This window comes from Otolemur garnettii, unplaced genomic scaffold (genome assembly GCF_000181295.1).
Source record: "Otolemur garnettii isolate 467f Iridium unplaced genomic scaffold, OtoGar3 scaffold00018, whole genome shotgun sequence".
In the NCBI taxonomy this organism is placed as follows: domain Eukaryota; kingdom Metazoa; phylum Chordata; class Mammalia; order Primates; family Galagidae; genus Otolemur; species Otolemur garnettii.
This window is the reverse complement of record NW_003852413.1, coordinates 2,538,254-2,554,604: the sequence shown is the minus strand read 5'-3', so window position 1 is coordinate 2,554,604 and position 16,351 is coordinate 2,538,254. Positions and strand designations below refer to the sequence as shown.

Below are 16,351 nucleotides of genomic sequence, written 5' to 3'. Positions count from 1 at the left end.
AAAAAAAAAAAAAAAAAAAAATGGGGGTGCTAATGGATTTGCCTTATAAGGTTGTTAGGAGAATTAAATGAGTCACTTTTTATAAAACACTCTGCAAAACCTGGGCCACAGAAAGCAGGAGACAGGTGTCAGCTGTTAACGTTGCATCTGTGCACATCGGCCTTACCAACCTCAAATCTGGGACAGGTTTCATCCAGCTGAGAGTGATGGGATCTGGGCCCTGGGATTGGAAGGGCTCTGGATGCGTCCCTGAGGCCAGGACGCTGCTGTTTGTCCACAAACAGGTCTGAGAGAATTGCAGCGGGATGGTGCCTCTGTTCCCGTCCTGCACTCCCAGCCCTTGGCAGAGCACTGGGTCCTGGTCCCAGACTTGCCCTTCTCATTCTGGCTGGGGTCCCAGGAGTTAATGGAACCTATGTGAGCAGTGAGGGCTCATCCCACCTCACAGACCCCAGAATACTGCTTTCACCTCCCTCCTGATCCCTAGAAGTGCCAGGGTTTCCCACCCCCAGACCTCGGGGCTAAGGCCAGCTTGGCAACTAGAAGAGGATTCTCTGTCCCCAGGGCACTTGCTGGATCTGCTGAAGACCCGAGGGAAGAATGGAGCCATTGCCTTCCTGGAGAGCCTAAAGTTCCACAACCCCGACATCTACACCCTCATCACCGGACTCCAGCCCGGTGTGGACTCCAGCACCTTCAGTGGTAAGCAAGTTGGCAGGAGCTCCCTGGGAGCCTTGGCTCCTGGTAACCCCCAGCAGAACATGCTCCCTGCAGGATGAGGTCCCTGTCCCTGAGCCCTCCGTGCTCTGTGAGGAGACCCCCACACATTTTGGGGGTGGGATGAGGAGCCTCTCGGCCTTGGGCCCTGAAAGTTCTGTCCCTTACCCAGCTCTAAGAGGAGACCCCTGGGGTGCAGACTCCACATCTGGGACTTGCCAGGGCAGTCCAGTGCCAGCTCTTGGGAGGGGACAGGGAGGCCCCGCAGCGGGTGGGGGGACACAGAGCCTTCTGTGTGTTTGCTGTGCATCTGAGTGAAAGCTTATTCACGCTTATTCCTGCTGAGTGGGAGACAAGCCATTCCATTAACTGAGTGATTTGGGGCTTTGCTGAAGGAGCTGTTGAAAGTTGAGGTATTCAAAGGAGGAAGACTCACATAACCCAAAGCTGGATAATAAACAATTGTTTTCTGTCTGGCTGAACAGTACATATTTACATTATTTGGAGTTCTATTAGGCAAATTCTTGTTTATGTTTTTCTTGTGATGACATTAAAGTGAGTTAGCTGTGAGCACATCTCGGCTGATGAGGGTCAGTGTGTCTCAACAGCAAGCTCTCAGGGGGAAGCCAGAGCAGCTGATTCTTGTGCCAGAATCTTGAGTCTTGCTGTCTATTTAACCAAAATGCCAAGTCTGGTTGAGGTCCAGAATCCTTTAGGGAGACCACAGATTAGGGCTGGGCTGGGGCCCTGACTGGGAGTCAGAGTGAAGAATGTGAAGACCCCTCAGGCCTCAGCCCCCACATTCCTGCCGCAGGCCTCATGGAGACGTCCAAGCTGACCGAGTGCCTGGCCGGGGCCATCGGCAGCCTGCAGGAGGAGCTGAGCCAGGAGAAGGGGCAGAAGGAGGCGCTGCTTCAGCGGTGCCAGCTGCTGCGGGAGCGTCTGGACCAGGCGGAGGCCCGTGCCCAGGGCCTGCCTCAGCTAGAGGCTGATCACAGCCGCATGAAGCGGGAGGTCAGCGCGCACTTCCACGAGGTGCTGCGGCTGAAGGACGAGATGCTCACACTCTCACTGCACTACAGCAATGCGCTACAAGAGAAGGAGCTGGCCGCCACGCGCTGCCGCAGCCTGCAGGAGGAGGTAGGCGGTCCATCTGCCCCGGGGCCTTTGCACTGGCTGGTCCTGTTCAGTCCACTAGAGCTCCCTGCCCCTCTTCATTGTCCAGCACTTCCCTGCCCCAGAGCCCTGGCTGAGGCACCCCTGAAGCCCATCTTCTGCGTAGCCTACATGGCAGCAGGTGGGCCTGGCCTGTAACCACCTGTGGGCTGGCTGGCCGGTCTGTGAAGTGCCTGCCCCACCAACATCTGGGGCAGGTCTGGCTGTTCTAGGCTCTGTCTCATAGACCTGCCTGCAGCCCATGCCCCAGCTCTGCCAGTGACGTGGGACAGTCCATCTCTGCCATTTTCCTTTGTTCTGCTTTTCGAGACAGGTGGGGTGAACAGGAGGTTTATCAGGCTCTGCCTCTGACACTCTAACAGTGTCTTCTATTCATTTTTTGTTTATAGATAATGTTTTTTTTATTGAATTATAAGTGTTCGTTTTTTTGAGACAGAGTCTCACTATGTCACCCAGGAAAGAGTGCTATGGCATCACACCTCACAGCAACCTCAACTTATTGGGCTTAAGTGATTCTTGTGCCTCAGCCTCCCAAGTAGGTGGGACTACAGGCGCTTGCCACAACGCCCGGCTATTTTTGTTATTGTTGTTATTGTCATTGTTGTTTAGCAGGCCCAGGCCAGGTTGGAACCCACCGGCCCCAGTGCATGTGGGCAGCACCCTAACTGCTGAGCTATGGGTGCTGAGCCTGTAAGTGTTAGTTAAATACTGATGATGCTTATCCCTGGTCATTTTGTTGTGTGCTATTCACCTTCAATCATAACATTTGTTGTTTGTTTATAATTTTTGAATTTTAATTTTTTTATTTGGAAATAATTTAGAATTTTTTTTTAAAAAACACAAAATGGCAGAAAGAACTATCACAGACCATTTATTTATTTGTTTTTGAGACACAGTCTTACTCTGTCGGCCTGTGTAGAGTGCTATGGCATCATCATAGCTCACGGTAACCTCAAACTCTTAGCCTCAAGTGATCCTCCTGCCTCAGCCTCCCAAATAGCTGGGACTACAGGCACTCACCACCACACCTGCCTAATTTTTTTACTTTTACTAGAGACAGGGTCTTGCTCTTGCTCAGGCTGGGCTCGAGCTCCCCCCTCTCTAGTGTGGCCCTCTCTCCCTGTCTGGCTGTCTTCATTGTGGTTATGGTGTTTGTTTGAACATAATCATGCTCATTTGCCTCAGTTCATGTTTAGTCTGAGGTTTTTCCCCTCCCTTCCAGCTCTTGATGACTTAATTTTGTTTTGGAATATTCAGAATGTGATGTGCCCAACCCAGTGGCCTAGAGCAAGAACTCTATACCTGGGTGTCAGAGGGAAAATCCAATGGAAAGGCTTCTCTGCTTAACCGCAGTGTGGAGTGAGCGCCAGAGCCCACCCTGATATCAGACCTCCTGAGCTGGCCCATGGGGGTCTCCTCTCTCCCAGGCCGCCACACACAGGACAGGGAGAGTCTGGGCCCATTGGCTGCTGGTCCAGAGGAAGGAGGCCAGCAGGACCTGGCCAGGTAGTTTCCAGAGGGCCAGGACCCCAGACTGAGAGCCCTGGGGCAAATGCTGATTGCAAGTCCACTCAGGGGCTTTGCTGACCAGACAGTGCAAGCCCCACACCCCCAGGCATCTCTACCTCTGCCTGCTTCCACTGTCCTTTCTTATTTCTTACTGATTTTTATGAATCCAAGTCCTCTTTATTGGATGTATTTAGCAGAATGTGGAGATGCAGAGAAGCTGGCCATTTCTCATTGGCTGCCGGTCACTATCAGGTTAGCCACAGAGCTAGGGGGCTGGTTGCCAGGGCCTAGGTCTGACCCTGGGGTCCCCAGCCAGGCTGCTTAACTGCTGAGCCTCATGCCTCTCCCTCCTATGAGGAAATGAGACTGCTCACCATTGAATAGAGTTTTTTTTGTTTTGGGTTTTTTTTTTTTTGAGGCAGAGTCTCACTTTGTTGCCCTTGGTAGAGTGCTGTGGCATCATAGATCACAGCAACCTCAAATTCTTGGGCTCAAGCGGTTCTCTGGCCTCCGCCTCCCAAGTAGCTGGGAGTACAGGTGCCCACCACAATGCCCGGCTATTTTTAGAGATGGGGTCTTGCTCTTGCTCAGATTGGTCTTGAACCTGTGAGCTTAGGGAATCCACCCACCTCCGACTCCCAGAGTGCTAGGATTACAGGCGTGAGCCACTGCACCCGGCCTGAACAGAGTTTAAAATCTCGGGGCAGAAAGCCTGGACTTCTTGAGTCCAGAGAGCATGGCTGTTAAGGCAGGCTGAGAACCCAGTGGCTTCCTGTCTGGGACAGACATGTCCCTGCTTTCTCCCGGCAGCTGTACCTGATGAAGCAGGAGTTGCAGCAAGCAGACATGGTTTCTTCCTGTGAGCTGGAATTTCAAGAGAGGTCCCTGAAGATGGCTAGTGACCTGGCGCCTGGGGACGAGGAGCTGAGCCGGCTGAAGGAGGAAAATGAGAAGCTCCGCTCACTGACCTTCAGCCTGGTGGGTCCCTTCCCTTCCCGGGGGGGGGGGGGGGGGGGGGGGGGGGGCCCCGCCGCCGCGGGGGGGGGGGGGGGGGGGCACTTGGCGGGCCTGTCCCCAGCATCAGCCGGTAGGTGGGGGGTGTGACTGGTGGTCTGTGAAGGTGAGGCTGAGGATAGAGGAGGTGATGCAGTGACCCATTTCTACCACTTCCTGTCTGCCTCTTCCCCACCCCCAACCCCCCAGCCTTGGTATTAACAGCTAGGGGGTGTGCATTTGAATGCCCCCCCCTGCTGATTTGCAAGGTCATTTTGTTTTGGAGTGGACTGGGATTAAGTCACAGGGCATTAGCTTTAAGGACCAGAGAAACCTTTCTGCCCTCCTGCCCTGGTGGCTGGAGGGTAGGGCGCTATTGGGGGCAGAGGAGTAGCCCCATCCCAGCCCTGGGATGGTGCAAACCCTCTGCTTCCCCTCTTCAGCACCTTTATGTAAGTGAGCTCCCCTTACAGAGGTGTAAACACCCAGAGGGCACCAGCACCTCAGGCTGGGAAGGGATCAATGGGAGGGGTGCCCCATCTGTTGGTTTTGCCCTCTCTGGGAGATCTGTCAAAGGAGAATGCTGAAATGGCTCCAGGAGGACTTGTCATCCTAAGGGGCTTTCTGCTCCCTTTACTCTCTGTCTCTTTGGATGTAATGAGAACCAAAATGCATCTTTCCCTTTTACCATCACTGGTTTCTCTGGGCTGTTTTCCCTGCCTCAGGGGCTGTGCTGAGGCCGTATCTGTCCACATGCCCGACCTCCAGGTTTCCTGCTGCCCCAGGTGGCTGAGGGGTGTGGGTATCATCCCTGAGCAGACCCCTTTTCCCCAGGCGGAGAAGGACATCCTGGAGCAGCACCTGGACGAGGCCCTGGAGAGCAGGCAGGAGCTGGTGGACCGCATCCACTCCCTGCGGGTGCGGGCTGTGGCCGCAGAGAGGCAGCGCAAGCAGGTGGCTTGATGGCCCCTTCCTCCTCAAGGGCCCTCGGGGCTTGTCTCGGGGGCAGGGGCTGCATTCGTGGGGAACATTCTGTAATCCACAATGAGCGTAAATAATTTTGTTGATTATTTGCTGATTTACGCCAGACCAGAGGCAGTGGTCAGCAGACAGGTCACCCCAGTGAGAACCAGGGATTCAGTCAAGGAGGAAACGGGCAGAAATGAGATGGTAGAAGGAAAAAGGGAAGTATTTGTGTACACAACTGTGTGTGCAGCACACGGCACATAGTGACAGCTAAATTCCAGTGTCATCAGCATGGCCACTCTCTGCCTGTGCCTTGAAATCTCCCACTCAAGAGACAGGCCTGATCGCACCCTCCTTCACCCTAGAACCGCCTCCCTCCATCCCCCTGCTCCCTCACACCCGGGAGCCCAGATGTTCAGAACTCTGCCCCTGTTGGGCACTCTGATGGAACCCTGTCCTCTGTCCAGTACTGGGAAGAGAAGGAGCAGACCATGCTGCAGTTCCAGAAGACCCAGATGGATTGTCAGCTCTATAAGGACAAGACAAGTGCCCTGCAGAGCCAGGTGTCTGAACTGCAGAAGGAGCGAGACCAGGTGACCGGGAGAGGCCAGTGGGGAAGGGGGAGGGCAGGGAACCTCAGAGAGAAGAGATGCGTCCCTTGCCGAGTTATAGCCCGCCCAGAAGTCCCGCCACTGTGCCACCACCCTCTCTCTCACGGTGGCCCATCCTCAGTGGCAGCTGGGGCCAGATTTCAGGGCCTCATTCCTGGGTCCGCACAAGGCTTCTTAACTCCCTTACCCCTGTCGTCCACTGACATACTATCATCTTCCCTGATCTTGTTCCTGGCACAAAACTGAGAAAGTTTGTGCCCCCAGACCAGGTCCTATTGAAACTGCCCATGTGGACGTGAGTTGCGATGAGCTGGCACGTCTGGTCTCAGCGTGTTGGGTGAACTCAGATAGGAAACAGCCCGCCCCTTCTCTAGCTGAACCCCTGCTGCACTGGCAGCGTCCTTAGCCCTGGCCTGGCCTGCAGGCCTACTCTGCCAGGGACAGTGCCCAGAGGGAGATTTCCCAGAGCCTGAGCGAGAAAGACGCCCTCCGCAGGAAGGTGTTTGAACTGACAGACCAGGTCTATGAGCTGCGGACACAGCTCCGCCAGCTGCAGGCACAGCAGCCTCCAGACCAGGTGAGTGGTTCCTGCAGCTCTGAGGAGAGGCAGAGCGGTGGGTGGGACTGAGGGGGAGGACCCACACAGGGCCACGTGTGACCCCTGAAGAGCCATCGGACTCGCCTGGGCCTGACTGGGCTGGCACAGTGGCTCCCATGAGTGGATGGTGCTGGGAAGTCTTAAAGACTCACAACTGGACAAGCAGAGTCTGCTTCTGCGTCCTCAGTAATGACTTAACCTATGGGTCGTGACCCCTTTGGGGGTCGAACAACCCTTTCACAGGGGTCGCTTAAGACCGTCAGAAAACACATATTTCCCATAGTCTTGGGAAACGAGACACCGCTCCTCTATTGGAAAATAATTTTATGTTTGGGGGTCACCACAACATGAGGAACTGTATTAAAGGGTCACAGCATTAGGAAGGTTGAGAACCACTGGCCTAGATGGTATCTCCTGTGTCCTGGAAGGGAGAGCGTAGGAGAAGGTTCTGGAACCTGTCAAGTGTGGCCATCAGTGGAGAAAGCTGTGAATGAAACTATCCCTGGCTGGCCATTTACTGGTTGTAGATGATGCACTCCTGAAACATTTGAAAGTTAAATGTCCTCAAGCTGGACAATGGATGCATGTGTGAGAGAGGGAGTTATGTTCTCAAAGAGCCAAAATTATCAGGAATCTTCTACTGATAGGCTGGCAGGCTGCCCAGCCTGGGTGGGAGGCCCAGTCAGACCCGTCTGCCCTAGGCAGGGTCCACCTAGCCCTCCTGGCACAACCAGCTGCCCACAGCAGCTGAGGGAAGACACGTGTGCAGGGAGGGATAGGCGCCGGAAGGCAAGCTGAGCTCCTCTGAGCACGGGTGCCCGGTGACTTCTGTTTCCTTCTCCATGTGTTTCTGTTCCCGCCTGATTTTCCACATGGAGTGTGCGTGCATGCATCTTACGTGTTCGCTCCAGAGCTGGGGACCTACACGTGCTCTCTAGGGGTACACCCTGTTCTCCTTTGGTCTCCTTGGTCCTCACCCAGAGGATAGGGTCTTTTTTTTTTTTTTTTTTTTGAGACAGCCTCAAGCTGTCCCCCTGGGTAGAGTGCCGTGGCATTACAGCGCACAGCAACCTCCAACTCCTGGGCTCAAACGAGTCTCCTGCCTCCGCCTCCCAAGTAGCTGGGACTACAGGCGCCCACCACAACGCCTGGCTCTTTTTTGGTTGCAGCCATCATTGTTGTTTGGTGGGTCCAGGCTGGGGATTCGAACCCACCACCTTACGTGTACGTGGCTGGCGCCTTAGCCGGTTGAGCTATAGGCACTGAGCCGAGGATAGGGTCTTAATGGCTTTACCTGGAAGCTGAGGAGAGGAAATCTCCCAGGAGGGGTGGAGGGGTGGCCATGAGTTGGAAGAAAGCCATGGGTATCCCTGGGGAGCCTGAACTAATGGCTGGCTGGCACCTCTGGCAGCCCAAGCAGGAAGCTGGGGCCAGGGAGCCCTGTCCGAGGGGGAAGCAGCGGCTGGTGCGTATGCGAGCCATCTGCCCGCGGGACGACGGTGACGGCAGCCTCCTCAGCTCCACAGAGGTAGGGCTGCAGCCACCCTGCCTTCAACTTGGGAGTCAAACCAAGTCATCCCCCATCAGGCCCAAAGCCAAGGTCAGAGGTTGCTGCAACTGTGAGACTTCAAAGCAGTGGGAATCGATTCTCACAGTTTTGGAGGCCAGACACCCAGGGTCAAGGGGCTGACAGGGCCAGGCTCCTTCTGAGGGCTTTTGGGGCACCCCTCCTGCCTCTTCCAGCTCCTGTGGACCCTAGAAATCCTTGGTGCTCCTGAGCTTGTGCAGCCCCCACCCCCCATCCACCCACGTGGTTATCTCTGCCTTTACACGATGCTCTCTCCTGTCCCTGTCCAGGTTTCCTTCCTCTCAGGACACTGGGCATGTGGGACCACCTTAACCCACTCCCACTTCATCTTAGCTTGTGATGTGTGCAAATCTCCTATTTCCAGACAAGGCAGTGTTCACAGGTTTCAGGTAGATGTGAATTTTCAGGGGATACTATTCAAGCTGGCGCAGGTGGTTTCCAGGGTGTGGGACTCACTGTCCCCAGGCAGGCCTGGGTTTTCCTTTCTCAATTCTAATATCCCAGCAGTGGGCCTCCCTGTCCCCCCATCTCACAGATGGAGAGAGGCTCTGGCTCCCCTGTCCACCATCCTTTCAGAGAATTGGGAGGCCAGCTGTCTCCCCTCAGAGCACTAAACACAAGCAGGGGACAGTGTCACTTTCAATGCCAGGACTCCATGGGCCAGAGCCAGCCACACCCTAACCTGAACCAGGTTGTGCTTCTGCCCTGTTTAAAGCCCCTCAGTGCCCCACAGCCCCCAGGACAAGGCCAGCCCAGTCTCCCTGTGACAGTGTCAGGCAAGAGCAGGGAAGGGACCCAGGGTGCTCAGAACTGGTCCTGCAGCTCTCCTTGGCAGTATAGGCTCCCAATAAACACATCAGGACTCCCATCCCCTGGTCTGCTCTTTGCTGGGGATGGGGTAGTATCCCTGCTTCCCTGCTCTGTGCCTGCAGCTGCTCTCTGGCTCTGTCTGGGACATGCCTCACCCCCATGCTTACCTCTGCCTGGCTCCTCAGTCTGTGCTGCTTCCACCAGGAAGCCTGCCTGGCCTCCCAGACCCTGGTGGTGGTAAGGAATACTGACCTGTGCTTCACCATCTACTTGCCATTGGTGCCTCAGCCCAAAGATGCTGCCTTGCTCAAGTGTATACCCCAATCTCAAAGGGTCTGGCACATGGTAGGCACTCAAGAAGTACTAAGAGAAGGGAGGGGTCTGATTCAGACCTGCACTCCACTGCTGATATCCCATCCTGCGTGCCCCATCCTGCATGGCACACTGGCCAGGACATGTCCAGAGTGCAGCTTCCCCTGCCCAGAGGACCAGGCTCCTCCCTCACCAGCCAGTCCCAGCCCCCTGGGCCTTGGTTGCTTTCTGTGTAAAAGGGCAGTATATGGCTCTCAGGCCAGTGAGGACTGGCCACAGGAGATGTGGAAAGCAGCAGACAGAGGGCCTAGTGCCTGGCAGGTGGATGTGACCACAGCGAGTGCCGTTCTTCCCACCTGGGCTGTGGCGCGTTCTCTTTGCACAGTGGGACAGCAGGGAGGGCCTCAGGGCTGTCCCCAAGCATGCCCTGCAGACCTCTACCCACTCTCCTCCAGTCTCAGCTCTGGACAGACTTGAGTGCCACATCCAGCCGCGAGCTGGTGGACAGCTTCCGCTCCAGCAGCCCAGTGCCCCCCAGCCAGCAGTCCCTATACAAGAGGGTAGCCGAGGACTTCCGGGAAGACCTCTGGTCTTTAAGGTAGGGCAAGCACAGTGTCAGGATCCTTCCTGAGAACTCACCAGGGATACCAACCTGGACCTTGGGCCATCTGGGCATTGGATGTGGCAAGTCCAGTCTCCTAGGCCCCAGAGCCAGGCAGCTGCAGGGGCCCTTGGATGGGCAGGGTGTGGTCTGAGCTGGAGCCTGCTTGTACTTTGCAGCAACTGCCCAGAAATCCTGGAGGTGGACCCAGGACCCCCAACAGGAGCTAAGGCGGGCGACACAGACCTGGATTATGAGATCCTGGACAGGGCTGGTGAGCACACCCCTCCTGACCTCCATAGTGATCTACCTGCCCTGGGGCAGAGCAGGGGTACTGAGATGGCCCAGTCTCTCTCCAGAGGATCAGCGGATAGATACAAATTTGATCCTGCCCTGGGCCTTGACCTTGGCCTCTGGGAAAATCCAGGCAGCTCAAGCCAAAGCCCAGCTTGCTGTGTTTACTGGTACCTTTTTGTTTAGAGCTAAGGGGGTCATATGTGCAACCCCTCATGTGGGTGGTTAGACTTCCCAGGGGAGCCAAAGGCAGCAGGCAGAGGTGCTTGGTGGTGTCCACAGCACTAGGTGACAGCCCCTCATGTGTATGACGGCATGGCCCTCCCTTCTGCCCAAGTCCATGGCCTCCTTACCTTTTCTTTCTACGCACACCTTGCTCCCTCCTGGGCCTGCACACAGTGCTCAGCTCCCTGTTTGGAACTCACCCTGCAACCGCAGGCAGTGGGAGTCCCTGTGCTGCCCTGCACGGTGTTCCCTGGTGCGTGTGCCGTCTGGTGACCCTTGCACACTCAGACACATCTTACAGGCTGAGAGGTCCAGCTAGCATGTCTAGATGGGATGTGAGCCCATGAACAGGAAGAGCTTGTTCCTCTAGGATTCTATGAAATGCCCCAGTTTCCTGTTTTCATGGAATTAACCTCAGACACAGCTGGAGTGTATCATTAATTTCATCTGGCTTTGGCCATCATCACAAATGTACTTTTGCCTATGAGCCTAGCACAGGCCATCAGTGGCAGGGACTGTCCATCTCCCTGGCTTTGGTTCTCAAGGGCAGTTCTTGGGTAAGAGGCACAGCCAGGGACATTGGGAGCTGTTCCCTGGCTCAGGGGTCCACAGGCTGCATCTGAAGAAGCAAGTCAGGAGATCCCTGGGAGCCTCTGGTCCTAGGACCGCCAATTCAGAGACCCACCACTGTCATCTGGGCAGCAAAAGGCAGCCCCCTTGGTTGGTGCTGGCAGCTACTGCCATCTGGAAACAGACAGGGCTCACACCAGGTTTGATTTTCCAAGTGAAGCCAGAATTCCAGATTATAGGTGAAATCTCCCCATCTTTTAAAATGCCAGCAACTTGTTCAGATATCACACGATGATGGGTGGAGGTCAGTCTCCCCATTACAGCCCCTCACCAGTCACTCTGATTTTAGGTAAGATGAGAGCAGAGTTTCAAACATGGCGCGTGGGGAAGGAATAGAAAGTTCAGCCTCAGCAAAGGGTGAGAATCAGGCAGGAGGTATCCAAGGCTGGGGGCAGAGGGCCTGAGGTTCCAGAGGGTTGTCAGTCAGCAGAGGATGACCTGAGGTCCAGCTCATGGGGCAAGTCACTCTCTGCTTCCTCCCAGACTTTCCCCAGTTGGAAAGCAGCCTGCAGTCACTCTCCTCTGGAAGCCTAGATGTCTCCGTAAGGTGAGGGGTGGTAGGGGAGCTTCTGAGGCTGATTGTGGGACCAGACCAGGAGGTGGCCGGGCAGAGTGACTGGGGAGGTGGCAGGCTTTCCAAGTGAGGGTGTGCAGTGGAGTGGGGAGGAGGTTCCAGAAGGCTGGGGCCAAATGAGCGTGCAAGAGCTGCATCTGCATCTCACTGCTGCAGCAGCATCCCGGTGCGGCGGAGGCCGGCCCGCAGGATCCTGAGCCAGGTCACAGTGCTGGCCTTCCAGGGCGATGCACTGCTGAAGCAGATAAGTGTCATCGGTGGGAACCACACGGGCATCTTCATCCACCGGGTCACCCCAGGCTCTGTGGCAGATGAAATGGCTTTGCGCCCGGGCACCCAGATTGTTATGGTGAGTGAGTGGGCCCCTGCTACCTCCCCTGGGGCTCAGCCTTCAGATCACACAGCTTAATGATGAAGAGCCACTTTGGGCCCAGCCCAGGCTCTGACTCCTAATTTATAGAAGACAGTCACGTTAGGGGAACCCCAGCCCCCTCCCCAAGCCCAGTGTTCTTGAGCTGTGGGAGCTTAGGAGAGCAGAGGACAAGCTGACCCCCCTGGGTCCCACACAAGGCTGCCTGACAGGGCTATGTCCTGTGGGGGCTTTTTATTTCTTTACCATGATAATCTTACTGTCAATTTGGAGCAGGGTGATAAAGTATACAGATGATATAAAGTGTATTATTGTAACTATTGAGAGCATTTTCTAAAACATTTTTTGTAGTAAAACACAAAATGTGGAGAAGATAAATGTACATTAATGTCCATCCAACGATCAGTGAATATGTGGGCAGAATTACTAAACATCCAGCTTGTTAACAATACTGCCAGGCCAGGCAGCAGGCATCTGTTGTCCCAGTTCCTCAGGAGGCTGAGGTGGGAGGATCACTGAGCCCAGGAGTTCAAGGCTGCAGTGCTCTGTGATGGCGCCTGTGAACAGCCACTGCATTGCAGCCTGTGCGGCAGAGCAAGACCTCATCTCTGGAAACAGAAAGAGAAAAGCGTATTCATAATACAAAGAAAAATAACCCAAGGAATGTGCAAGACAGGCTTTACCCTAGAGACTGGGGACAGGGTGTGGGGTGTTAGAGGGAGTGCAGAGATGGTGAGGGAGGGTGGGCTGAGCCCTTGGGCAGGAGCAGCTGGTGAGCTCAGTGGCCTCGTCTTGGAATAGGCCGTCTACTCACTGAGTTCTCCTAGGCTTGAACAATGGGGCGTTGAGCCCCCAATGGCATCCCCTTTTCTCTCCACTCCAGACCATCCTCTCAGGCTTCCCAGTTACCAACCCACATGGCAGCCAGAGCAACCATTGTGGTGTTCTAGGAGAAAGTGCCAATACCCTTAGGGGGCCAATTTAATTCTAATGGCATTCAGATACACTTTAGCTTCTTTGTCATTGTGAAAACACATATTCTGCTAAATTAAGAACACCGGGAAGGAACATGTGGGCAGCAGGGGTTCTATAGGGTGGCCTTCACGGCTGCACGGGGGAGATGAAGACCAGGGATGCTGCTTGGCACCCTCCTGGGCCCAGGACAGCCTCCCACACACAGAGCCATCTGGCCCCACATGGTAATGGTCCTGAGGCTGAGAAATATTGTGCTAGAATGCTCTAGAACGTTCTAGAATGGAACAGGGGAAAGGTTGGCAGTTGGCTCTCAGGCTGGGAACGTGGGTGGCACGCATCCTTGGAAGCTAGGAGTTGCTGTATTCCTGTCCCCCCACTCCACCCCTGCCGTCACTGCTGCCAGGGCTCTGATGGCAGAAGGGCCCACCCCAGGTGTTCCTGCATTCAGAGTCCTGGCTGAAGAAGGCTGACCAGTGGGCTTTGCCCTCAGGTTGATTACGAGGCCAAGGAGCCCCTGTTCAAGGCCGTCCTGGAGGACACTACCCTGGAGCAGGCCATGGGGATTTTGCAGAGGGTGAACGGCTTCTGCTGCCTGTCTGTGAAGCTCAATGTGGCGGGTACGGACACGGAGCCTGTCCCATCTCTCTGTCCTTTGGGTCCCCCATGGCTCACCCGGTGCCTCAGCCAGGCTGCACCCCAAGGCCCTGGGACCCCCTGGGGCAGCTGGGAACCTGCCACCCACTGATTCCAATGGCCTCTGAGACTGGGGGAGAGTCTCCCAACTTCACATTCTAGAACCTTCCTTGGTTGTGCTTATAGCCCTGGCTCCTCTGTGCTCATGTCCCCTTTTATCAGGTTACAAGAAGCTGGTCCAGGACTTGGATGCCAAAGTGGTTACCTCAGGGGACTCATTCTACATCCGGGTCAACCTGGCCCTGGAGGGGAGGGCGGAGGGGGAGCTGCAGACGCAGTGCAATGAGGTCCTGCATGTCACCGACACCATGTTCCAGGGCCGCAGCTGCTGGCACGCCCACCGTGTGAGCCCCTACAGCCTGAAGGACACCGCAGCGCATGGCACCATCCCCAACTACTCAGGGTGAGCAGTGGGCAAGGCCCACAGGGTGACATGGCCTGGCTTGGCAGGGAGGACCCCTCTGCCCAGCAGGAAGCAGTGCCTTTCCTGGGGTTCCCTCCCTGGCAACAGCGCCCCCTGCGCAGGAATAAGGGTGGGGTGATTAGACCCGAGGTGGGTTCCCCAAGATGGCTGCTGAGGATGAGTTTCTCTCTGAGAGGCGCTCTGGCTCTTGAGCATGTTGGACCTCAGCTCTCTGCAGAGCGTTCTAGATCAGAGCTTCTTGGGCTTCTACTGACAGTTGGGGCCGGATCATCCTCTAGGGCACAGGTGTCCTGAGCACTGTAGGATGAGAGCGGAATCTCCGGTGTCTCTCCGACAGACGCCAGGAGCACCCCCAGCCCATCTCCACATACCGCCAAGGGTCCCTTGGAGTTGGGTGGCCCATCGTGCTGGTTTGCCTAGGCCGGGCTTGGTTCAGGCACACAAAGGCCTATCAGGGACACCCCTTGGGCTGGGCAAACATATATTGACACCCCTTGTCATTGTGAAAATGTATATTCTGCTGGCCACACACCCTGTGGAGCAGCATTGCCCCTCTTCCCCTTAGAAGTCCATCACCCTAGACCAACCCATGGGAGGTAAGTGCTGTAGAGCAGCCCCTCCGCCCTCAGTGCAAGTCCCAGCCCCAGGATTAGATCTAATGGGTCCAAAGAGAGATCTGTGGTCACTGTGAGTGGCAGTTTTGCAGCAGCTGCTACCCTGGCTGCTTGTTAGTATCCTGGGTCCCACCCCAGGACAAAAAATCCAGCATCTAAGGGTGGGCTGAGGCTCTGGGGCCTTTTGGAGCCCTGGGGGCTGTCCTGGCCTGGAGCAGGGCGTCTGCAGCATGTGGGGGCAGCTCCAGCAGCTGGTTGGGCCCCTCCTGCCTGTGCAGGGCTCAGCAGCGGCTCATCGCCCTCATCCAGGACATGACCCAGCAGTGCTCTGTCACCCGCAAGGTAAGGTCCCTCCACTGGGTTGGCGGAAAAAGGGGCAGGTGCTGAGGGGGTATGGAGCACATAGGCTGCTGATCTGAAGTGGGTGGCCCACCCAACACCCCTGGAGGCTCCTCTAAGCCTTCCCCGGGGTCTGCGCCCTCCACCCAGCCTGCGGGCTCTTGGGTGTCCTGCTCCCAGAATCAGCTGCCTCTTTGCACCTGCGCCCAGGTCACCTTTGCTGCTCATCTCCCCGAATTCTCATTCCTCTGGCTGGGGCCCCTTTGTGCTCTCCAGACAGAACGCTCTGCAGGTTGCTGAGCACCCCCTTGTCCCTGAGCAACCTGCTAGGACAGTCCTCCCTGGATCACGGCAGGGCGAGGCTCGGGGGACCCTGCTCTTCCTTCTGCCTTTTGCAGCCTGGCCCGCGCTGCAGAACCCTGCTTGGGGACTGTCTGCCTGAGGAGCTCTCCTGCCTCCCACCCAGGCATGGGCCTAACCCAGGCCCCTGGCTGTTCAGAGAGCCCCAGCTGATGGTTCATGGACCACACTGGACATGATTATGGGGTGGGGTGCCATGGTGGGGTGGGGGTGCTAGGCCCCAGACCCTTCAACTCCTCCCTGCCCTCATGTCCCTAGCAGTCTTCTGGGGGACCACAGAAGCTGATCCGCATCGTCAGCATGGACAAAGCCAAGGCCGGCCCTCTGTGCTCGTCCTTTGATGGAGGCCAGTCAGACCCCAGCAGAGTGGAAGGTGAGGCCCGATGAGCGGGCACACGACTGGCTGGCTCCACGCTGTGAGGGGCTTTGGGAGCAGCTGTGGGTTGGTCCGCTTAGTCAGGGGCTACAGCTCATTCTGGCCAGGGCCTGTTTTTAAGAACCATGACTGGTGTCTATGTGTCCTTCTGGAGAGCACTTGGCACACATCTCTAATGTCCTGCCAACAAATGCTCGGAGTCCTGTAATCTGCCCGGTAGAATAGTCCATAAGCCACTGGATGGTTGTATCAACAGTGGTCTTTTTGGAATAGTAACATCTGGAGAACTATCCAAATGCCCAGTGTTGTACAAATCAGTGGACCCCTGGGGTGGCTGCTGGGTGATCAGCATGTGTGGGTGGCCGTGGTAGAGGGGGCAGCAGCACATCCCCTGGCAGGTGACACTGCACGATGAGGCAATGAGGGTGACGAAGGTGAAGGCAAAGTGAGCTGAATCGTCCTCAGTTTTTCTGCTTCTTGAGTTCCCTGGCTGGGGAGATGGATCTTAAAAATGACCCAGGGCTTGGCGCCTGTGGCTCAAGTGGCTAAGGCGCCAGCCACATACACTTAAGGTGGCGGGTTTGAATCCCCAGCCC

At 56.0% G+C, this 16,351-nt stretch overlaps 1 protein-coding gene across 1 annotated transcript in view; it reads left to right on the top strand.

Annotated features, from left to right (window-relative positions):
- The window catches only part of CARD14 (caspase recruitment domain family member 14), a 22,073-nt gene that overhangs the window by 997 nt on the left and 4,725 nt on the right, over positions 1-16,351 (top strand). Inside the window, exons 2-16 of the mRNA XM_003786074.1 lie at positions 565-702; positions 1,532-1,857; positions 4,213-4,380; positions 5,230-5,349; positions 5,829-5,954; positions 6,397-6,549; positions 7,982-8,098; positions 9,736-9,878; positions 10,061-10,155; positions 11,514-11,577; positions 11,761-11,953; positions 13,440-13,566; positions 13,805-14,045; positions 14,959-15,022; positions 15,638-15,759. Coding sequence (XP_003786122.1) covers positions 565-702; positions 1,532-1,857; positions 4,213-4,380; positions 5,230-5,349; positions 5,829-5,954; positions 6,397-6,549; positions 7,982-8,098; positions 9,736-9,878; positions 10,061-10,155; positions 11,514-11,577; positions 11,761-11,953; positions 13,440-13,566; positions 13,805-14,045; positions 14,959-15,022; positions 15,638-15,759 — 2,197 coding nt within the window. The remainder of the gene's footprint in view (positions 1-564; positions 703-1,531; positions 1,858-4,212; positions 4,381-5,229; positions 5,350-5,828; positions 5,955-6,396; positions 6,550-7,981; positions 8,099-9,735; positions 9,879-10,060; positions 10,156-11,513; positions 11,578-11,760; positions 11,954-13,439; positions 13,567-13,804; positions 14,046-14,958; positions 15,023-15,637; positions 15,760-16,351) is intronic.